The sequence below is a fragment of the Typopeltis vanoorti genome, chromosome 11 (genome assembly GCF_054136105.1).
Source record: "Typopeltis vanoorti isolate ZY-2024b chromosome 11, IOZ_Tvanoo_1.0, whole genome shotgun sequence".
In the NCBI taxonomy this organism is placed as follows: domain Eukaryota; kingdom Metazoa; phylum Arthropoda; class Arachnida; order Uropygi; family Thelyphonidae; genus Typopeltis; species Typopeltis vanoorti.
The window spans coordinates 126,670,441-126,696,012 of NC_143559.1; the positions used below are offsets into that span (position 1 = coordinate 126,670,441).

The 25,572-nt window shown below is 35.7% G+C and overlaps 1 protein-coding gene across 3 annotated transcripts in view; it reads right to left on the reverse strand.

Annotated features, from left to right (window-relative positions):
- LOC150102033 (rab GTPase-binding effector protein 1-like) overlaps positions 1-25,572 on the reverse strand; it is a 555,334-nt gene that overhangs the window by 60,055 nt on the left and 469,707 nt on the right. For all 3 annotated transcript variants that reach the window (XR_016549014.1, XM_090400151.1, XM_090400153.1), the window contains 3 exons: positions 22,278-22,467; positions 20,343-20,509; positions 3,773-3,889 (listed from right to left, as the gene is read on the reverse strand). Coding sequence is in view for 2 of the 3 variants with exons in the window: in XM_090400151.1 (XP_090256277.1) it covers positions 3,773-3,889; positions 20,343-20,509; positions 22,278-22,467 (474 nt within the window). In the remaining variant the exon portion in view is untranslated. The remainder of the gene's footprint in view (positions 1-3,772; positions 3,890-20,342; positions 20,510-22,277; positions 22,468-25,572) is intronic.

A 25,572-nucleotide genomic window follows, 5' to 3' on the forward strand; every position in this document is an offset into this window, starting at 1 on the left:
GGAAGATATAGGTGGATCGATACGGTAAAAACTGCCTTAGAAGATAGAAAAATAAGATTTGATAATGTTTGAGAATTGACAGGTAACAGACCGATTTGGAGGAAAATTGTAGATAGTAAATTACTAATGATGTAAATTTTTCATGTAGTACTATCAATATCCTGTACACCTGTTGATGGTACATGGCAGGAATTTGATGATGATGGTAATAAATTACTAAGGTTTGACTGATCTTTCACAACAAAGCCATACCGATACTCTATATAAAAATATGGTACTGATACAGTACCATATTTTTATATACCCATTCTTGAATTTTTTTTTTTTTACCAATTTTTCTAATACTTTTACCACCATACCTGAGATCCTGATTGGTCTATAATTTGCTACTGTAGTTTTAGAACCACCCTTATGTAAAGGAATAATTTTGCCCTCTTTCCACTCGCTTGGAACTCTACAAGAGCTGAGACTTACAGCTTAGTCAAAGGCATTGCCAGTTCTCTTGCACATTCTCGCAAAGGGGACTTCAATTATGGAGATGTAGACTGTGGAAGGAAGAAAGATCATATGGCAGACAGGAAATTGAATTTATACACTTGCTGGGAGATAATTACTTAAGGCAGGGTTTTCCAAATTGTGTTCTGGGGAATACCAGTGTTCCACAGAAAGTGAATAAGTGTTCCGTGAAAAATTAGCAAAATTAATATTAATATGAGCCTGGAATGGTTTTAAATGCTGTGACTCCAACCAAGGTGTTCCATTAAAATTTCAGGAATTTGTGAAGTGTTCCGTCATAGGAAAAAATTGGGAAATGCTGACTTGAGGCATCATGTAATGAGTGGACAATGGGTGGGAGAGTATTGGACCTAACCAGGTTGACAACATTGCCTCCAGTTGTGAAAGTGACTATGCAGTCTTGACTTGGATAGCCACCCTTGTGGAACTACAAGGCAGGTGATTATGACATGCTTAGGAAGAAGCTTAAATCTCTACCATGGCATAAAACGCAGGGTAAGGATGTTAGTAGTGAATGGGATATAGTTAAGGGGTCATCTAGAGGAAGTGGTATTAAATTGTATACCTCGGGTAAGGAGGGTTAATTGGGTAGGAGTTAGATGGATGAGTAATATCATTAAGCACGAGCTGCAGAAGAAGAAAATGCTGTGGAAGGTATATAAAGAGAAAGGTAACCAGCATGGCAAAGAAGGCAAAATCAGATTATGAGAAGAATTTAGCCGAGCAGGCCAAAGGAAATCCCAAAAAGTTCTTTTGTTATGTGGCAAGTAAAAGGAAGAATGACTATGGAAGATTAGCCTTAATGAGTGATGATGGTCATGAGGAGATGGAAGCAAATAAAATAGTTCAGTTACTGAGTGACCACTTTGCAAGCATATATCTTCCTAGCAAGGTTACTGCCTCAACCTATGTGACAGACACTAATGTGGGAACAGATTGCAGAATCTCAATGTAAATACAGCTGTGGCATTGGATGGGATATCAGCTAGAGTTTTGTCTGTATCACTTAACCTGTACTCATTGTAATAATGGCGATGCATGTCTTCCAGATCATCTATGGAACTCCCTGGCCTATAGCAACAACCAAACGTATATTTTTTTCTTTTTGGTTGCAATTCATCTGCTATCACCAACAGTCCTTCGCCCCAACATCCCATCTTCCCTAAAAATACTAAACCTTTCACATTCAATCCCTGTAACTACATCATCTGCTGTTAGCCAAGTCTCACTAATGTCTACAACTTCTAGCAAGGTTGTGCTAATCAATGCCAAAAAATCGGCCCTCTTGTTCCTGATACTTCTGGCATTAGTATATAAAAATGGCAACATCCCTTTATTCCCCCACCCACCTTTGCTTTCTGAATTGACTACCTTAGTCAACATTTTTTCTTGAGAGACTAGATTCCTCACTTTGTCATTTTCATACTCACTTGCTTCATGGCTGCCTTCGCACAAACTCACTTGCTTCTACCCTAATTGCTTTAAGTTTCCATGAATTTGCATGCTAGCATGCTCGATGAACAAAGCTCTCTTCAGACATCTAACACCAAACCATTCAGATATAGTCCATCAGCATTGTACAAATCCTTCTTTCTTAAACAGAGACCACATATCCACAAATTCTACATCATTGCTTTTGAGCAATTTATGTATAGACTCATTGGCTATCAAATACCTCCTCAATTTGCCTCTCAAATCATCGGTACAACCAAGACAATAATTTCCTTCGACTTACCTTTTTGCATCTATATGGCATGGCTAATATGGTGAATTTTTGCTTCCAGGAAACACGATTTTGTCATCTTTCATTATGTACCCCTCTGATTATTGAGTCTCCATACATAATTTTCTCCGTCACTTGTTTTTCTTGTTTGTTCGGTTGGTCTTTATTATTCTTTTGGATCAGCTGCTTCTTTCTTTTTTTCAGTCCTGCTTAACTCTTCCCACTTCTGCAGTGTAATTCAATTTCGTGCTTTGTCCTATGAAGGATAACATTTGAGCGTGCTATTTCTTTATTGATATCTATTTCCTTCTCGTCTATTTCCATGGCCGCACATTTGATATTATTAACACTATTTTCCATCTTATCATCGATATTTTTGCATTCTTGTCACCTAACAGACACTCACTTTTAAAACACTTAATACATATTCTCTCTCAACTTACTTCCGCATATTCTTCAATTTTCTCGACGCATACACTTCACTGAATAATATCCTGCAAATTCAAATCGCCAGACAACGTGGTCTTTGTTGCCATTGTTCATCGTGTCGGTGCCATGCTGAAAATATCACAATAAAAATGTCATAAATATACTAATAGTCTAAAAACACAAACATCTACACTCATACATCACAATACTCTTTTTCTGCTGGAAAAACACAAGACGGATAAAAATTACTAATTTCACACAAGCGCTAAATTACACAACTACTTGCAATATAATCTCTAACCTTATCAATATGTCATCATAATCATCAAATTCCTATATGTACCTTCAATGTGAAAAAGTCACACCATCACTAACTTCCAATCAACAATTTTCCTCCAAATCAATCTGTTATCTGTCAAGATTCCAATATTATCAGTCCATATCCAATATTTCAATCCATCTACATCTTAGTCTTTCTCTGGGTCTTTTTCCTGCCAACCTGGAAAAGAACACTTGTTTTGTTAATATTTCCTCTCCCATTCTGTTTAAGTGACCATACCACCTGAGATTAGCTCCAGTAATACATTCTTCAATGCTAAAAATGGTAAGATCTCTCCTAATATCCTCATTTTTAATGTGATACTGCATTGATGACTTCTGTTCACTCCACTAATCTTTCTCAGAACTTTCATATCCAGAGGTCTCCATTCTTTGATCAAGTGTTTTATTTCTGACCTAGCTCTCAGATCCATAAGTTAAAATTGGTTTGAACACCATCTTGTATACAGCTAATTTAGTGTTTTGAAAAATTTCTTTCTTATTCTGTATAAATTTATTCAGTTGACTTCCTATCATACCAACTTTACTAATTCTGTTATCTATTTCCATGCTTAATTTACCATCTTCACTAAAAATTGTACCTAAATAGCCGAAATGTTTTCAATGTTTCTGTCTATTTTCACACTAAATTTATTACAACAGTTTTTCAATTTAGTCAGGGAATCTTATATAACTTATTTAATTAAATAAAAATATAATAACACTAAAACATCTGTTAGAAAACCATTACAGTGCTATGTTATTGTACAATGAAAAATAATTTACCTGAAGAGACTGAGAAAGCTTTACAAAATCCCTCTGCACAGCCTCACTGTTATCCAGGTCAGCTTGGAGGCTTTGAACTTTACTTCGGTGTTCGTGTAATTCAGTTTCAAAATTTGTCTGAGAAAATATATATTAAATGGTGAATATAAGTATACATAATTCTGATTAAATTTTATCATGTAAAATTAATCATCCCACTCTGAAATCTTTTATATTTAGAAGTTAATTTTAGTCAATAATAGCATGTTATATAATTAGTTGAGATGGTAAGTTGGCTTTATTAAAGTGCTTTTAAATCATTAAATTTCTTGCATGATTTACAAATTTGAATGAAAAGTAGAAGAAAACAAAAACTGTTAAGGATATAATTAAGATATTTAAATTTACATACCCATGAGAGGCTATCAAAGCTTAACACATAAGAGGAAGATGAGATTAAATTAATTTATTTACGAAAATAACAGTAGAGCCTCCATAGCCCAGTCAGTATAGATGAAGCCCTTTGGTTGAAAAGATTTGGGTTCGATTCCTGTCAGTGGCATGAGGAGTTAGCTGGGCTCATGCAGAGGTATGGGTTTTTTCAATTGGAAACCCATACAATAATCGGTTTACCAATTAAAAATGGTTACTGCTTGCTAGAAATTAAAATCAGAGAGAGAGAGAGAGAGAGATCAGTTATATGTGAAGGCGTTTTCAAAGAAAGTTTGAAGCTCTTTTGTATCGACCTAACCCAAATCGAAATAATTCTCCCCCCCCCCCCCTCAAAAGTTTTGGAGAATCTCTTAAATATCAAAATTAGTTTTAACATTCATTATTAAAAATTACTATATTAAATTAATAATGAATGCTGATCATTTAACTATGAAGGAAAAAAATTTAATATTTATTTATTAATATTAATTTCCTCCATGTATCTACTATTGAATTTGGTATCCTGCTTTCATTAAAACAAAAGAACCTTATATCTATTTCAAACACAGATAAAGGAAAAGCTATAGTAGTAATGGATAAGGCTGCCTAAAAGGGTTTGTGAATTGGTGTTGTCGAGTCATTAAAAAGATAGACTGCCTTTTCCAAGGTACCTCCACTTATGAAGAAATTAGTTATAACCCTACAAAAACACAGATTAAACAATTAAATAAGCTCCTTGATGAAGTTGTTAGATGGGATCAAAATACTTAATATATGTTATGCCCTCATTTTGGAAGGACCCCCCTATGTATATGGTCTACTAAAATTCATAAAGAAGGTTATCTAGTAAGACCCATTGTGAACTGTATTCTCTCTCTCTTCCACATATAGAATTGCTAAGTTTCTTTCACATTTATTAACTGCCCATACTGGACCCAGTTCATTCATCACGAATTCATCACACATTTTTTGTATATAAAAAAAAAAAAAAAAAAAAAAAAGATATATTCAAACACAAAAGTCAGATATTTAGTCAGTTCTGACACTGTTACTCTATTTACCAACATTCCATTATCTGACACTATCAGTTTGCTATATGATGATTTCCCTCCTGATGTGAAGCTTTTCGAATTTGTTATACAATCAGGATATTTCAAGTGTGTGTGTGTGGGGGGGGGGATCTATAAACAGATTGAACATACAGCCATGGGTAGCCCTCTATTTCCACCCTTGGCAAATTATCTATATAAGTGAACCATCTGGAAGATACCTTGTTTTCATCCATTCACTCCAACCCCTCTCTTTGGTTTTGTTATGTCGATGATATTTTTGCTGTTTGGCCTCATTCTGAATATGAACTTACCACTTTCAATTCACCATGAAAAAAGAAAATGCTGGTAATTTACCATTTATTCAGACATTCTTCTTATTTACACAATTTCTAGTACTTTGTCAATGAGTGATCATTGGAAATCTCCCTTTATTGACAGATACATTCATCAGAATGTCTGATCATCACACCTTCCAAAAAATTGTTGTTGTCATGTCATTAATTAATAGAGTGCATAATGCTTGCTCCTCTCCCTCAGCATTACAACAAAAACGTCTTACAATCAAAACTTTAATGAAATTAATGGTTTCAACCCTCATCAAATCAGATAACTCTTACGTTCCAACACCAAAGGATTCTTTGACAGACTGCAGGGTTCCAATCTGTTATATTTCTGAACCTATTGCCAGAATTTTGAAGAAGTTCCACTTTAATCCTACATATTTTCCTATCAAAACTATTTCTCATCTGTTACCATCTACAAATGATGAATTGTCATCTCTATCTTTAGTTGGTGTTTACCAGCTAAATCCCATGTGAATATAATTTGACATATTTTGGGAAGACAGAACATTCACTCTGGAAAAAAGAATTAATGAACTTTATTATTGCAATGAACACCTGGAACCTAAAGTCTTGTCTGGCACAACACAGTATTGATACTGTGTTGTTTCATCCCAGTATTCTCTGGGATGAAACTCACCTTCTCCATAGAAGAAGTTTTAACTATGAGTGCCACTGTAAGACCATTTGACATTGACCTAACCTGAATATGAATGATTGTCACTCTGTCCCGAAAGTTTGGGAGATTCTCATCCAATGTAAATATCAAATATAGTCTTAATATTATTTATTTTTTATTATTAATTTCTAGCACAAGGCAACTATTTTTAATTGGTAAACTGAGTGTATGTACCTTGTATCCCTGTTGTTTTATTTGCTGGTTGTTTCTACACACTGATGATGTACTGTTATTTTCAGTAAAAATTATTTGTACTTTTCATTAGTTTATTACTGCGGTTATGGTGTAATTTTCATTGTTTAGGGATATAACTTTTTAGGACATGGAAAAGGAATCTGATAAATAGGGCCAAGAGAAAAAAAAATCTTGAACACTTTCTTCCAAATGAAAGAAAACAGAACAAAACAGAAATCATTTACTGGCGGGTTAATTGTAGTTTACTAATGCCAGGACAGAAAAGGTCATACTACTGCACCATTTCAAAGATGATAGCAGTAGCTATCACCTTTGTGATAGCCAGCCTGGTGGTTAGCATATCTGCTTTCCAGTCAAAAGGTTGCAGGTTCAAATTCTGCCATGGGCACAGATGTTTGTGATTATGAAAATACCAGTAGTGGGCAGTAGATGACGGTGGTGTAGTTGCAGTTCGTTGTAGTTAGTGGATTTGAGTGGTGGAGATACAGAGTTGTAGAGTAGGTGCCCTCCCTCGATGAGTCTTCTGGACTCCATGGAGGTGTCCTCTAATAATAATAATAATAGTATACAAAGTAATAAAAATAAATAAATAAGTAATGACATGTTATGTGCAAGAAAACAAATTAAAAAAAAAAAAATGAGCAATGACCTATTTACAAGGGTGGTCTGAAAATTTCTCACCCTAACAATGAAAAAATGAATTTATAATTTCAAAATTATTTTTATTTTTCAACATAATATCCCCTAAAACTAACACATTTATTCCAGCGATACTCCAGCTCCATTATCCCATCCCTATAGTGGTTCTCAGTAAGATCTGCAAAATACCACTCTACAATCACCTCTTGATTCAAAGAAAAATGCTGACCAGCGAGGAAGAGTTTGAGTTTTGGGACAGAAGTCAGAGGGAACCAAATCTGGGGAATAGGGTAGATGTTCCAACAATTCATAGTACAGATCCCTTGATTTTCCCATTGCCAAAACACCTTTGTGGGTAGGTGCGTTGTCCTGATTAAAGATGATTTTTTTCTTCTGCAAACTGGGTCTTTTCTCACGAATTTTTTTGTCTAGTATGGTTAAAAGATTGGAATAATATTCCCCGATTATTGTTTTACCCATTTCAAGATAATTAATAAACAAAATGCCTTTAGCATCCCAAAACACCAATGCCATGACCTTTCCTGCTGATGGAACCGAATTTGTCTTCTTTGGTGCTGAACAACTGGTTTCTGTCCACTGTTTAGATTCTGGTGTGTAATAGTGAATCCAAGTCTCATCCATAGTAATAAATTCATGCACAAAATCAGTTTCATTCTTGCTAAAATGCTATGAGCACTGGTCAGAGATTTTCATGTCAGTTTGTTTTTTATTTGCTATGAGCAAGTGCGGTACCCATTTTGTGCAAAGTTTTTTCCTTTGCAATTCTTCATGCAAAATATATCCTACATATTCTTTTGAAATGCCTACAGTCTCAGCAATTTCATGCACTTTGACTCACCAGTCATCCAATAAAATGACTTTTCCCTTCTGTTTCTATGTAGACTAGACTGCTTAATTTCAGGCTTAAAGTCTACTGCTTAATTGCTCTAGAGAATATAGAGACAAATGCAACAATGCTAAACACTGTGTAAAACTAGCTAAACAAAAGTCATGGGAGGACTTTGGCAAGAATATAGAAAATAAATATCAAGAAGGTGGCAAAATATTCTGGAGGTTGTTAAAGAAGTTTAGGAATGGAGGAAAGAGCTGTAAAAGGAGTTAGAGATGATAAAGGTGACATGAAAATGGGAGAAAAAGATATCCTTGAAGTATGGAGTAATTACTTTGAAAAACTGCTAAATGAAACAAGCAGTGATGACAGCACAGTGGTAAAAAACACTGACCAGGCATGCAGTCAGGAATATATATCCATACTTGAAGTAGAAAAAGCCAACAAAGACTTGAAATGTGGAAAGGCAGCAGGAGTAGATGATATTCGACCAGAAATGCTGAAGTATGGTGGTATAAGAGTCTTACAGTGGCTGCACTGCATAGTTCAGAAAGCCTGGACAGAGGGACGAATTCCCGATGATTGGAGTAGAGCTCTCATAGTACCCATATATAAAAAGGGAAATAAAACTGAATGTGAGAATTACAGAGGTATTTCCCTACTGAGTGTTCCTGGCAAGATCTATGCAAGTATACTTGAGAAACGGTTGAGAAGAATTGTGGAAGAAAAGCTTGGTGAAGAACAAGCTGGATTCAGGCCAAATAGAAGCTATCAGGATCAGATCTTCACTTTACGACAAATAGTCGAGAAAGCATGGGAATACAACAAAGATCTGTATTTAAGTTTTGTCGATTTGGAAAAGGCATATGACAAGGTGCCAAGAGAGAAGCTATTCAATACGCTGCAGTTATATGGTGTCAATGGGGCATTATATCAAGCAATACTTAGTCTTTATTTGAGTTGTAAGTCAGCAGTTAGAATTGAAGGAAGTACAGGAAGATGGTTTAATCTTAAATCTGGTGTGAGACAAGGATGTACATTATCCCCTCTGTTATTCATTATCTATATGGATCACATTATGAAGGAATGTGGTATTAAACATGATATCAAAATTGGAGATGTTAATGTCAGCTCTTTGCTTTATGCAGACGATGTTATACTTCTAAATAAATCTGCTACAAGTCTGCAAGATTCTCTGACTAAATTGAATAGCTGTTGTAATAGATATGGTATGAAGGTCAGCAATAAAAAGACAAAGGCAATGAAAATAGGCAGAATCGTTGAAAATGTCAACTGTGTTGTGAATGGAGAACCTGTGGAACAAGTAAAACATTTCAGCTATTTAGGCACTATTTTTACTGAAGATGGTAAATTAAATATAGAAACAGACAACAGAATCAGCAAAGCTGGTATGGTGGGAAGTCAATTGAATAAATTCATATGGAATAAGAGAGAAATTAGTCGGAACACTAAATTAGCTGTATACAAGACAGTGTTCAAACCAGTTTTAACTTATGGATCTGAGAGCTGGGTCAGAAGTAAAACACTTGACCAAAGACTAGAGACCACAGATATGAGAGTCCTGAGAAAGATTATAGGCGTGAACAGATGGCATCAATGGCAGTATCATATTAAAAATGAGGATATTAGGAAAGAACTTGACATTGTTAGCATCCAGGAATGCGTTAGCAGAGCTAATCTCAGGTGGTATGGTCACTTAAACAGAATGGGCGAGGAAAGATTAGCGAAACAAGTGTTCTCTGCCAGGTTGGCAGCAAAACGACCCAGAGGAAGACCAAGATATAGGTGGATTGATACGGTACAAAGTGCCTTAGAAGATAGAAATATAAGATCTGATAATGTTGGAGTCTTGACAAGTAACAGACTGATTTGGAGAAAAATTGTAGATAGGAAATTAATAACGATGTAATTTTTTTCATGTAGTAATATCATATCCTGTACAGTTTTTTATTCTTCGGGAACACTTGCGAGGGAAAGGAGGAGTTGGTTCCAGAGGAAAGAAGTAGATGGAATAAAAAAGGAAGGGAAGAAGCGAGTTTAGTGTGTTTGCAGTTGTACTGAAAAGGATGTTGGGCAGCTGCTGCTGCTGTTGATTTTAACATGCTTACCAGAAAGTGGAGGAATGGTGTTTACCAGTTCAGTGGATCCTTGGGCAGTGACCATAGAAGAACTTGTAAAAGACAGGGGACTGAAGAAGTGAATCTGTGGGACGGAGGTAGAAGTGAGTCTATGAGGAAAGGATTATCTGTAAGTCAGATTGACAGTATTAAGAATTTTTAATGGTTTTATGAGCATCACTCCAAACATCCGAGCAATATTCTTGGATATGTAGAGTATTAGCAGCTGAGCAGGAGAAAAACATCTTGAGCAGAAAAGAATGCCTTGTTTTTTTTAGAAGCTAAAGCAGTTACTGATGGGATCTGATCTGAACCTGTCTGATAATTTGTGCACTGGATGAGCTGAAATAATTTTTTGTGAGAGAAACAAGAAGAAGAATGTGTGCATTTTGGTGGCAATGACAGTGAGCAGGTTGTCGTTACTCCGTTCAAGGATGGTCGGTATGGAGATCAGTATTTAAGGTACTGATTGCAAATGAGATGATCTTGAAGCTTGGGATGTACAGATTAAAGGAAGTGTATTATCATCAACAAAGCTGCGCACAGGATTAGTGGTGATTGAGAGTAGCTTATTGTACTGGAGAAAGAGGAGAGGTGACAGAACAGCACCCGAGGCACTCTTGCATTGGTGGTAAAGCTCAAACAGAAGAAGCCATCTACTATGACATATAGTGAACAAGCAGAGAGAAAGCTGGTTATCTAATTACAGTGGGCTGTAGGTAAGGTTGAAGGATGGCAATTTAATTAGTAGGCTTCAAATGTTAGATATAATCATATAATCAAATGCTCTGAAAATGTCAAGAGCAACAGCATTTTTCTCTGGACCTTTCCATGGCATGTGTCCAGTGGTTGGCTAAGAGTTAGCTATGGATCTTAATTGGGAGAATCCATGCTTGTAGTTGCTGATTAACTGACTGTTGATGACTTTCTCCATTATTCTAAAGAGAAATGAGGGGATGTGATAAGTAAGTAGTTTGACAATAGACTTTTTATCTCCTTTTTTTTTTTTTTGAAAAGGTGGGATATATGCTTATTTTCATGCACCAGAATAAGTGCCAGCTAAGTATAGAAGACCAAAGAGATGTCATTGGGACCAGAAGACTTTTTAGTGTTCAAGTTGTTTAGCATTCTTCTGATGTCTTTTTGTAAAGAAACCACAGGAGGCACACAATGCTCAGTTTCTGTATGGTAGGAAGTAATCTGTCTTGGTTCTCTATGCATGAGTTGGAAAAAAAGAGTGATGCCAGGAGGTCAGTTTTATCTTTAGGTTCTATAATGTACAATCTGAATGAGAGAGAGAGAGAGAGATAGAAGGTGCAGGTGAGCAGAAGCTGCATCAAATGGCCTCTGCAAGGGTTATTCGAGGCAGAGTTTTGATTTGGACAGGAAGAAGGTTTTCTACTACTAGCTGTTTTTCATTTATTGCATGCTTCAGTATAAGGTTGATTTTTTTTTTTATGTTGGACCTTTGAACCAGGAATTAGAAAGTGGATGAGAATTTTAGGCAGAATTGGGAATGAAGGTGAAATATGCCAGTGAAAATAATTCCCGTGACTCAGGCAGAGCAGAAGTCAGAAGAAATCTCTCATTATTTCAAGCCGAATAAGAAACTCGAAGATCGAAATCTAAGAGTTTCATCCCACTTGGTACCTTTGTAGTGGCAAAGACATGAGGCTGAGAGTGGTTAGAGGGGATACAGTTCTGTAGGAAAGGAGACTTGTACAAGACTGTGATTTGACATACTGGGAGGAGGGGTAACCTTTACGTTATATCTGGAGAAAAAGAGATCAAGGGTACTGCATGCATGCATGGAGAGGATTACAGAAATTCATCTAGGTATATGTATAATTTGCATAAGTTCACTGCTTATAGAAAAAACTTCTGCATAATTATCCAGCTTGGTTTGTAATGTTAAAAAAAACCCCAGTGAAGTGGAGTTGTGGATGTTAAGATAAGATGACTTCACTATTTGAATAGTTTCACTGGAAAAGGTTGAGCTTCATGGATATGAAGATGAAGAGATAACCGTACTTTTTGAAGTTTGGAGCCTAGAAAATACAGGACATAAATATTACTGAATGTGCAATAAAGAGCCAAAAGGCTTTTTTTTTTTCTTTTTTTTGGCGACGTAAATTATTTAATTAAGAGGATAATAAATCCCTCATTATTTCAAAGATGAATAAGAAACTCGAAGATCGAAATCTAAAAGTTTCATGCTGAAGAAAGTTCGGCAAGTCCAAGGTTTCGATCTTCGAGTTTCTTATTCGGCTTTGAAATAATGAGGGATTTATTATCCCCTTAATTAAATAATTTACATTGCAAAAAAAAAAAAAAAAAAAAAAAGAAGCCTTTTGGCTCTTTATTGTAGTAATAATGTATGGGTATACCTTTCTGGCAATTCGTATAGTAAAGTATGTAAGCTCTGTTCACTAAAACCTTGGTATAATCCAGGTCTACCTACTCACTGATGAGACCTCAATAAAGGTCGAAACCTGTCTGGGTAGTTACCTTCCCTCATAATGTACAACAGTAATGCATCTCCTAGGAGTTGCGGTTTACATTATGAGAAAATATTAAAGACAGTGATCGAAGCTTGCTCCACCTTTGCTCTGAGTTGCACCACCAGACATTGGCTTACACTTGGACTTGTCAAACGTTCTTCGGCATGAAACTCTTAGATTTTGATCTTCGAGTTTCTTATTCGGCTTTGAAATAATGAGGGATTTATTATTCCCTTAAATAAATTACTGAATGTGGTTAGGAACCTTGAGCCAGAGGAGATCAAGAGCAGGGGGATTCTAAATTAATCATTCTCTAACAAGCAATATCAGATTTCACAAAGGCATAGGTGTCTTCTTGTGGCGAAGTGGAATCACGGAATGTGCAATCTGGACACTGAAAGTAAGAACTGTGGTTGATTTAACTGCAATTTGGTTTTCTATCAACAGAAGGTCTAGTCTAGATGATGTATGTGATTTATGCTGGGACTTGTGCAAAATATACTGGTCAAGTGGATGTGAAAGCAAGTTGTAAAGGATTCTGGCATGTTTTGCATATTGCACCTGGTTTGGCTCTTGTGTTGGCTTCATGTGGTTAGGAACCTTGTGCCTAATTGCACTAAACAATATTTTAGTTTAGTGTTTGCCAAACACTAAACTAAAATAAAGCACTTAGATCAAAGACTAGAGAACTACAGATATGAGAGTTATGAGAAAAAATAGGGAAAAATTCTACTTACTTAGTAGAATCATATTCAAAATCAAAATATTAGGAAAGCCTTTTCATTTTCAGCATTCAAGAATGTGTGAACAAGGCTAATCTAAGGTGGTATATGGCTCCTTAAACAGAATGAGAGAAGAAAGGCTAGCAAAAACAGTATCTGTTGCCAAGATGACCAAGATCTGGATGGATTCAGTAAGAACTGCCACAAGTATTACATATGACAATATTGGAGTGCTGACAAGTAATAGACTGCTTTAAAGAAAAACTGATAGGAGATTAGCAATAATGTAAGCTAAATCACTACTGTCATAGTACTCAGTTTGAGGGTATATCAAGAAATTGTTTGTAATGAGTTAGTACTTGGGGGTACTTAAGAGTCAAAGCTGTATAACTAAGAGGAGACCTCCTCATTGCATTTAAAGGAATGCAGAGAACTGACCAGGGCTTCTGACCTAATGTCTAATCCTCATCTTCCTGTGGTGCACCCTGTTAGGTATGTACCTGGATAGTGAATGAAAGAGGAGTTAGCTGACCAAATTGTATTCTTATTGGCTTAAACCACAATATAAAATGATGGTACAACATGACAGAATTTCATGCTGGATGGGGCATTGAACAGTTAAACAAGAGTCCCCCATTGTTTTCACCAGGGAAAAGTCAGCTACTGCAACAAATCCTGAACCACACCCCCAAATCAACATCACCAGAGTTCAAGATCGGTACTATCAACATAAGAAGCTCGGCAAAGAAATGGAGCTAGATGAGGAATTGGAGATCAACATAATAGGAGTGACTGAAACAAAAAAAGACAAAAACTAGTGAGATCTTTTTGAGCAATAAATACAAAATGCAACATTCAAGCAATGACAATCAAGGAAAAGGAGTAGTATCTATACTCCTTTTATAAATACAAGGCTAATCTTCTTGAATGGCAGGCAATATCAAGTAGAGGATGTGGGCAAATATCAAATGTCAGAAATATCGGAACTGGACAATGAGACTAATTTGTGTCTATGGTCACACAGAAGATTCTACTAAGGTAGAAGTGGAAGAATTTTTTGAGGCTTTAGAGAAAGCAACTGAAACAATGAAAAGGAAAAGTTGGTTCTTGTTGGGAATCTAAATAGCAGAGTAGGAAATGACTGTCAGACAGGAAAATATTTCGGGGAAAATTTGGAGAAAAGAGCAAAGCTAATAATAATGGCAAATAGCTGTTGGATTTCTGCTCAGAACATGCATTGGTTATTACAAACATATTATGAAGGAAAGTGGTATTAAACCTGACATCAAAATTGGAGATGTTAATGTCAGCTCTTTGCTTTATGTGGATGATGTTATACTTCTAAATAAATCCACTACAAGTCTGCAAGATTCTCTGACTAAATTGAATAACTGCTGTAATAGATATGGTATGAAGGGCAGTAATAACAAGTCAAAAACAATGAAAATAGGCAGAAACACTGAAAATATCAACTGCATTGTAAATGGAGAACCACAGAACAAGTAAAACATATCAGCTACTTAGGACCAATGTTTAGTAAAGATGGTAAATTAAATATGGAAATAGACAACAGAATCAACAAAGCTGGTATGAAGTCACCTGAATACATTTATATGAAAAAAAAAGAGAAATAAGTCAAAACACTAAATTAGCTGTATACAAGATAGTGTTCAAACCAATTTTAACTTATGGATCTGATAGCTGGGTTAGAAGTAAAACACTTACCGAAGACTAGAGACTACAGATATGAGAGTCCTGAGAAAGATTAGGGGCATGAACAGATTGTATCAATGGCAATATCATATTAAAAATGAGGATATTAGGAGGATATTAGGAAATAACTTTACATTGTTAGCATCCAGGAATGTGTTAGCAGAGCTAATCTCAAGTGGTATCGTCACTTAAACAGAATGGGAGAGGAAAGATTAACAAAACAAGTGTTCTCTGCCAGGTTGGCAGAAAGACCAAGATATAGGTGGATTGATACAGTAAAAAATGCCTTAGAAGACAGAAATATAAGGTCTGTTATCTGTTGGAGTCTTGACAGATAACAGATTGATTTTGAGGAAAATTGTTGATAGGAAGTTAGTAGTGATATAAGTTCTTCATGTAGTACTATCATAATATCCTGTCCACTCCTTGAGGGTACATATCAGGAATTTGATGATGATGAGTTAGTACTTGGGCACATTTACTTCACCAACATTTGTGGTATAAACAACAACCTAAATGATGTGATCTCACCAACCTTCCAGACGTGATCTATTTTTGATTAAACCCCAAATTAACCATTTGGGAGTTTAACAATTTAACAATTTTGCCAAATTCTTTCCATCACAAGGGTTGGTCCCTGTACTTCTGTGGTATATGATATTCCATGCTAGAGGATGCCTAATCTTGAATCTCTACTTTTTTGATCTTCTGTGGGTTTAAGATTTTCTTGCCTCATTACATCTAGTTCATCTGCTGTCCCTATTGCTTTCCCAATTCATTTTGACATCTTTGACTTTTTATCCTTGAAGCTTGATTTCATGCAATCCAACTTCTCAAAAAGTGAAGTCATCTTCATGGTGACTTTGATGTCCACAGTTTCAAATGGATCCTTTTAATTCAACTGACCAAGTCAGAAAAGAAATTGAGGTATTTGATGTAAGTAATGACTCAAGCAAATTGTTTATCTTCCACCCAGAATTCATGAAAATCCTTTCCAGGTACACTGTTGAAGTGACCACTCCCCTTGGTAATTCAAATAACAATCTCATCCAACTTTTATCTCAAGTGGAATGCCTTCTACTCAGCCATTCACAAACTTGCATCTTTGGCAGTACAACATGCCAATGGGAAGATCAAGAATTTTACACCTCCTTTCAATGGTCAGACTACTATTTCCATTCTCCATATCCAGATACTTGTTGTGATCTTGATACAGAAATTATCCAAATACAGTCCTTCATCCTCACAAAATATCCAAGCAATGGTTTTCCAAAAAGTGTACCAGCAAAATTATCTTCATGCCAACTTCAGGAAATTGGTAATATCTCCTTCTAGCAAGCAAGTTTAATGAAGGATATATTACCAATTTCCTGAAGTTGGCATGAAGATAATTTTGTCTTCATGCCAACATTCAACGGTTATGAGATTTTCAACTTCTTTTATTGTGACCTAAGGAAGTGATAGGTAAGATAAACGAAATATAAATGAGTAGAAAAAAAAAATAAAAAAATAAAGGAAGATAATGAGGATAGCGATTTAGATAACAATTATTCCCATATGGCAAAAATCAACCTACAGCGCTTTTAGATGACTGCTGTGTTTCTCTCTTTGTATGTTAATTGATATCCCAGAAACAAATTTCATTGAGAAAAGACATTAATGTGAGAGGGAGAGATGCTTTCTTCTGTAATATTTAGATTGGTCATGTAGTTGTGTTTATATTCAATAAGAATTTAAGTTACACATACAGCAATATCTCAAATAGTGTGGTTAATGAGTGCCAAAAATATTAAGTATAGCTGAAACCAAGCTGAGTAGAGCATTAATATGAGGTGCTGTCAAAAAGAAACTGGACTGTGCTGGATACTCGGTGACAGATCGAGCTGAAGTCTCATGCTGCCGAGTGTCAGTGGCATAGACATTGTTGAGTTAGCCTGCCACATGGTGTTGGGCTGTGTGTACCAAAATTCTGTAACTCGCATTATTCTTATCATGTGTTTGTGCCATTCTGCGATTTTGCCATGAATGCAAAATTAGACAAAAGGCTAATGTAAAATTTTGCATAAAACTGAGGAAATCTGTCACAGAAACCCTTGCATTACTTCGTAAGGTATATGAAAACCCATGAGCAGAACTCAGTGTTTTGAGTGGCCCATGCATTTTAAGACGAGCAAAACCATCTTGGAAGACCACAAGAAGCCATGACAACCATCCACCAGCACAAGCTACAAAAATGTAAAAAGATTCAAGAGATTATCCGTGCAGATCGATGCATCACCACCCAGGAAGTTGCGATTTCATATGGAGCAGCTCAAGTAATCATCACGAGAGATTGGAACATGCATTGTGTCACTGCCAAGTTTGTTTCCTGTCTCTTGATTACTGACCAGAAGGAGCACTGTGTGAACATCTGTCAAGATCTTCGTCAAAAGGCCATTGATGACCCAACCTTCATCTCAAGGGTCATCACAGGGGACTAGACTTGGATTGATGGCTATGACTCAGAGACAAAACAGCAATCATTATAGTGGAAGAGTCCACATTCCCCAAGGTTGAAGAAGGCAAGGCAAGTAAGGAGTGCGACAAAGAGCATGTAGACTGTCTTTTTTCGACATGAAGGGGGATTGTGCACCGAGAATTTGTCCAACCCGGTCAGATGATCAATGTGAAATTCTACTGCAACGTTTTAAGGCAGCTGAGGGAAGACATTTGTTGCAAAAGATTGGAATTGTGATGAAGACACAACTGGCTCCTCCACCATTACAATGCTCCCTCCCACAGCACCTTAACAACGTGAGAGTTTTTTGCAGTCAACAACATGGTGGTCATCCCACATCCTCCTTACTCCCCAGATTTATTCCAATAAAGAGTATGTTGTGTTTTTCAGCATGAAGGAGATTGTGCACTAAAAATTTGTCCCACCCAGTCAGACAGTTAATGCAGAATTCTACTGCAACGTTTTAAGACGGTTGAGAGAAGATGCTTGTCACAAAAGATCGGAATTGTGGTGAACCAGCAACTGGCTCCTCCACCACGATAATGCTCCCTCCTACAACACCTTAACAATGTGAGAGTTTTTGGCAGCCAACAGCATGGCAGTTGTCCCATATCCTCCTTACTCACCAGATTTAGCCCACTGTGACTTCTTTTTGTTTCCAAAAATGAAACTGAATCTGAAGGAGCAGCAGTTTGACACTGTTAAGGAGATCCAAGACAAATTGCAAGCAGTGTTTCATACGGTTCAACAAAAAAGACATCCAAGAAGCGTTTGGAGCATGGTGAAAGTGGTGGGATCGCTGCATGAACTCATAAGGGGACTACCGCATAGGGAGCTGAATCCAAATTTAAACTGGATAAGTTGTAAATATGTTATTAGCTTAGTCTGGTTTCTTTTTGATAGCCTCTCATGTATAGTGGTTGTCGGTGTGATACATTCCAAATTAATTACTGTATTGGTGCAAAAATGTGTCATTAGATATATCCTAAATAGACATTATTCAATATAATGAAGCAATTTAATTCGATTAAATAGATTGATATTACTTCACGGTTCAATACCAAGATGTATTTCATTTCGAACATATCATAATTATATTAAAAAAGGATTAGAGTGAGGAAACAACGAATGATTAAAATGTAGATTTTTACTGTTTAAGAAATACAAAGACAGTTTGCAACCCCCCCCATATATGGCATCAAATAGCACTTTCTAAAGTTTGGTGCTTCACTTTTTTTGCTCAATGCTGGAATTCTCATTTATAATTATGCTGAAAGCATTCTCTACTACCTGAAAAACATTTTCCACCTTGTCTACTTTTGACGACACTTTGGAGTCATATGCATCTATTCTTTATCTTCATATGCAGGTTGCTACTCTATCTCAAGGAGAGTTTTGTCATCAAGATCATTTGAATATTATAAATGCAAGATATGTCACACATATCTTGCATTTATAACAGCCAGCCTGGTTGGCCAAGTGGTTAGCTTATCTGCTCTCCAACCAACAGGCTGCAGATTTGAATCCTGCTGTGGGAATGAATGCTTATGATTGTCTTTAGGTGGGAGATGAATTTTGTTGCTCAGTGTGAGACTATCACAACTGCTCACTGGAGGCCTGAAGTGGTTTGAAAGAGTTCAATGTTTGGTCTCTAGGTAAAAATATATATGAAAAATCAGAATTAGAAAAAAATAATCCCTAGCCTGCCCATGGTATGAAAGTACTATAGGTTTGCAAATAAAATCTTTCACGGGCAGTAGCCACATAAAAAAAAAAGCATTTCTATAATGTTATAATTTTTCCAAAATTCTGTCAAAGATTGTGCCTCTCACCTTTTCATCAAAAATGTTATGCCTTTGAGAAAAGAATAAGTTAACATTTAGAACTATATCCATTGTATGTATGTATATATATATATATATATATATATATGTGTGTGTGTGCGTGAATGTGTGTTTACAGTAAATATTTTTTTTTTTTTTTCCCCTTATACACATGAATTTCATTCTTTAGAATTCATATGCTGATTTTCAAGTCAGTGCACCATCAACGGTATCCTAAATAATTAAAAACATGATATACATATATATATATATATATATTAGTTAACCTACTCTCCATGAGTGGTTATTAACATAAAAGATTGGCCAGATCAAAAAAGAGAGGAGTTAATAAATGGAAAACAACTTCTTGCATTTTGTTGAGTATTTCAGGGTATTTCAAAATTATGCATACCTATTATATTTTGTGAACAGTATGAATAATTTTAATACCATTTGTATTCTAAAACATACAACAATTTACATTATTATTATTATTATTTTTTTTTAAAATTTCATATATACCAATTTCCTGATTTTCCTCAATAAATGGATAAATTGCAGAGGGAATGCTTTTGAATATCATCCGATGTCTTTGGAACCTAACTCCTCTGGATATATTTTTTTTTTTGTATGGGGATACTTGAAAAATCAAGTTTACAGTCATAAACTGTAAACATTTAATAAAAGGTGGAGAGCAATACAGCTAGAAGTGCAAAACATTTTACCGGACTTGTGCTTTGTAGTTTGTAGAAATGTGAAGAGAGAGAGATATCACTCATGTATCTATGTTGAAGGTAGACAGTTTGAATTTAAGTTTGGTTTATAGTAGAAAACTGTGTTTTAGCTTTAAAATACAAAAAAACGTTAAAATTATTCACTGTTCACAAAATACATGCATACCTAATTACAAAACACTGAATTTTATGAAGAATTAAACTAAAAATATCAAACTTTCTAAAACTTTTGGATTGCCTTCGAATTACACTCACTCTCTCTCACACACACACACCTTAGATGTTTCCAACATTTCCACTTCTTTTTGGAGCTGTGCTATTTTTTGTTCATTTTCTTTTTCTTTTTCTGTCAACTGGTCTTGAAGAGCTGAGAATTCTTTCTCCATTTTATTACGCTGCTCCTTCACCATTTCCATTTCTGTTTTCAAGCTCTCCATTATACCTATATAATTAAGAAAATATACAGCAGTGAAAATTTTAAGTCATAAAATGAACATTCAAAAATTTACAGTACATTTTGAATATTAATATATATATATATATATATATATATATATATATTTTTTTTTTTTTTGTCATGTTGTACCATCATTTGTTATTTTGACAAAAAAAAAAAAAAAAAAAAAAAAAAAAAAAAAAAAAAAAAACCCACCCCTTGAGGGTACATGTCAGGAATTCGATGATGATATTTTTTTTTTCTCCTTATACATTAATAATAACTGATTATAAAACTTTAATCACTCGATTATACCAATTTTTAGTCAATAGCTAATGACTGCTAAATCATGGCAGAGTACAGTAACCGGTGATTATTTCATAACTTGCAGACAAAACTTATCAAGTACATATTGTGCGCAAGTTAATTCATGGTAATCATTTTTTGATGCATTTAAAGTCTCATTTATCCCTAACTTTTTGAAGAAATGGGGATTGAAGTTATCAACAATACTAGTATGGCAGACAATTGCTACCATCTCATGATCTCCAAGTGCATATATTATTGTCTGAAGTAGTGGGAGTTCTTTGGTCAATTTTCCTGAGTTTTAGAGGAAAACATCCGAGTTTTTAGGAAGGGAAAAAACTTATACTTGTCCATGACAAAATGCTTTATATATAATTTAGAGTATATGCTATTATTCACAAGCATTATCAATCTATGGCATTAATTTCTAAACAGCCCTAATTCATTTTCACAAGCAAGCTAATCAGTAAGAGTTAGGCCTATACATATATATATTAGGGTAAAACTGGAAAGGTTATCTCAATGCTCTCAAATTTTTAGCATTATACTCTAAATTTTTATTTTTGAAATAAATAAAAATAATGCCCACTACTTTTATATACACTGATTTATTAATTATCTAACCATCAGTGAGTTCTCAATTAATCAAACCTCAAATGAGTTAGTGTGTCAAGTGACATATGGTACAGCACCACATATATTTGCACCTTCAGTTATCCAATCCATCCTTTATATGATTGGCAAATTTCTCTTCCACTGGGTTTGGATAACTGAGGGATTATTGCATACATATAATTTTATTTTATTATTAATTTTTAATTTGGGGATAGCATGTTAACACATGTTATAGAAGTATGATTGATTCCACAATGGACATTTCTGAACTAATAAGTACCATCAGTAATACCAATGAATGGCTTGAATAGAGTAGACTCTGACTACTGCCTCTACTCCACAGATGACATAAAAGCATTTATTATTTTTTTTCTTACTATAACCTCAGTAATTAGAGCCTCCATTTGAGTAGGTTTCAACAATGTCTTTTAGTTCCATTCAGAATGCAAAGAAGAACCATCTTCAAGTGAAGCTTGCTTCCTATTGAGGTGGCAGAGTTCCTCCTCACAGTAATAATTAGGTTTCAAAGAAGCTAGGTTACTTGGCTGTGACAGATAATTGGGCCTAACATGCAAGGGAAAAGGAAAATGGGAGCTTTAGCAATCCAGTAAATTAATAATAACTGATTCCAGCAGTTATGTACAGCATAGCAAACATAGGCATTATCAATTAGCATTCAAACACGTGCTTTCATATTTTTATCTTTTACAGTTTCATGAAAAAAAAAAAAGGTGGGGGGGGAGGGAGGAACATACTATGGTTGGAAATGGAAGAAATGCTTCATCAATTATTTCTTGAGAGAGAGAGAGAGAGAGAGAGAGAGAGAGAGATGTAAAATGCAAAATTAACTTGCCTACTTGCTCCCTAAGAGAGTCAATATCTTGCATTAATGTATCTTCTAATCTTTCTTTGGCATTCTGCTCAGATGTCAACTGATTTTTTAAAAAAAGAATTTCACCCTTTAAAGAACCTTCAGTTCGCTCTTTTGAAATAAGGGCAGTGATTAAATCTTCATGAAGCTTCAAACAATGGAACTGCATTTCCTAGGAAGAATAAATGGTGCATTAGACAATTAAAAAACATCTTTCATCACTATTGCTTCATACTTGTTTAAACCCATTCACGCTGTTCTTGCACATTATTTTTAAAAAGTACAAAATTGTCAAAGTGAATAACTGCACTGATTTTACTTTTTTTATCTGGTGTATAATATATATACACCATATTTTTCTGTGTATAAGACAATACTTTTTTCTAAAATTTTTAGACCAAAAATTGGAGGGTTGCCTTATACACGGGGGGGGGGGGGGGATAACTGGTTGAGAGAACTGCGGTTGCCATGGCAAAACTACCAGTACTTTGTCTCCATGAACAGGCTTCCGCCAAATCACTAGCCTTTGCTAACTCTGTCGACTGATGTCATTAACGGCTGATTCTGAATAAACCAATCAGAACTCTGAAAGCATTCATACGTCTGCAACTTGCACTGGCAGGGTAAGTTAATTCATTAACAATATTTTGAGCCCATAAAAATGTAAGAAAATAAAAAAAGATTGTCATATTCTTTAAAATTCAAATTAAAAGTCATCAATTACACAAAAGAAAATGGAAATAAAGCTTCAGAGAGACAGTTTGGACCTCCACCCATTGAGAGTATGATTAGACAGTGGAGATGTTTAAAATATCGATTTCTTAATTTTGGGTTTGAGAAAGTAGGGTTCGTCATATACACAGAAAAATATGGTGTATATATCTACTCTATATATATAAAATGATAAGTTGAAATTTGAAATATTTTTATGTCACGTTTTAACACACACACACACACACACACACACACACACACACACACACACACACACACACACACTACAGCGCCCAACCCCAAGTTCTGGCCTACCAGCCCGGAATTCGGGGGGGGGGGGGGGGCGCTGTAGGCACCAGGGTCTTCAAAATTCGAGTAATCAGAATTCAAGAAGAACCGGCCTACCAGTCCGGAACTCGGGGGGGGGGGGGGGGGGGGGGGGGAAAGGGGGGGGAAGAGGGAGTTGAGCGACGTAGGCACCGGGGGGGGTGAAGCCCCCTAGTATATATATATATATTATAATAATACATATATAATAATAGTCCTATTAATATTATGAAACTTTAATGTATTAAACTGGCACAAAAATATGAGTTATAATGAATTAATCATTATCAGATGTTCAGATTCAGAACCCTCTAAATTAAAGATGCCAAGAAATTATATTCCTGGTTTAATCCTTTATCTAAGTGTAAGCAAACAAAGTCTGCACCTGAAGTAACTTCAGTACTGGGCAACTCATATATAGAGGCTAATGACTTCACATCACTTGTGTTAAGCATCCCATAATGCAAAGCACACATCCCTATGGATACATATAATGCTATGCATCATGGGAAGGGTCACCACCCAGACTGGTTTTGACTTTTTACTGAGGTCTCATCAGTGGGAGTCAGACCCAGAAGTGATACCAAGATTGAAGTAATGCACTCTAATCCAGAGTATTTTAGTAATAAGGTGTGACACCTTTTGGCTACTCATATATAAAAATATGACTTCTGCATTACTTCAACCTTTGCATCACCCCTGGGTCTGGCTTCCACTGATGAGACCTCAATAGAGGTTGAAACTGGTCTGGGTAGTGACCCTTCACATAATGCGTAGCATTATACATGTCTGTAAGGATATGTTCTTTGCATTATAGAATACTAAGGCAAGTGATGTGAAGTCAATAGCTTCCATATACAAGTTGCCCAGTCCTGAAAATAGTTCAGGCACAAACTTTGTTTGCTTACACTTGGATAAAGGATTAAATCAAGTATATAATTTCTCGGCATCTTTAATGTATAGTATAACCAAGTGGAAAAACTTCCAAGATTCAGAATCCTCATTTGAGGTGTGTGTGTCTGTGTGCATGTAGAGTTGGGGATTCACTAAATGGATGTCTAACTGGCCTGTTTTGTTCTCCATATCTTACCTATGAAACATTGATCTGTATGCTCCTTTCACAAAATTATATATTCCCAACATATTTACATTTCTTTCTTTCTTCTTCCTGTTTGTCAAACTCTGTAACCAAGAGTTCTTTAGTTTGCTCTCATAAACAGCATTCCCAAACCATGAAATCACATTCTCTATGAGGATTCTCTGCATATTTTATTTTCGTCTCATTCCAAAATTATGACTGCAAAATTGTTATTATAATTAACATCAGACCTCCATGAGTCAAAACATTCATCACAGGAGGATGCACATCTCAAGCAAAAAATACAACTGAACCTTACCTCAAGCCTATCAGTTTCTGTGCTAACCTCACTCTTAGGTAATACATTCCACTCATCAGCCATTCTCCCCAAAAAGAACCTGTTTCTTACTCCCTTGCTCACACCCTCCTTATATAGCTTCCAGTGATGTCATCTTGTTCTACCCTTGTCGTCCTCTACTCTATGAAACATTTCCTCCACATTAATCTAGTAACAATCTCTCACCAACTTATATGTCTCAATCACATCCCTCTTTTTCTTCTATCCACAAGGATCTGCAAGTTGCATTCCCTCAATCTATCGTCATATCCCACATTCCAGAGACCTGGCACCAACATAGTGAATCTTCTCTGGACCCTCTAAGATCTCTTCATCCCCTTGAAAAACAATGAGGCCAGATTTGCACACAGTATATATATGCAGCCTGATCATGGCTTTATACAAGAACTCATACCTCTGTTTCTACATATGAAGGTCTTCCTCCTCATTGCAATAATCCATTGTGATGATATCTGTTCACCACTTCCAGATCTCTTATCTCCTCCATCTCCATCAAAATTCCCCATTAATTGTATACTCTGCATCCCATCCTTCTCTACTAAATTTTGAGAACTTACACTACAATAAACAGGTAGCTTTGCTTATTGCCCACTCACACAGTCTATTCAGATCCTTCTGTAAAGCCACAAATTTACTCTACTGCTTATATAGTTCACAACTTTGCATAACCTGCCATTATACCTGTCCCAATATCATTAGCATAAAGTAATTACCAAAATAAAGAGCCAAAAGGGTTCAGTTCGGCAACGCAAAATTATATAAGCAAAGTGGATATTAAATCCAACATTATTTCAAAGCCG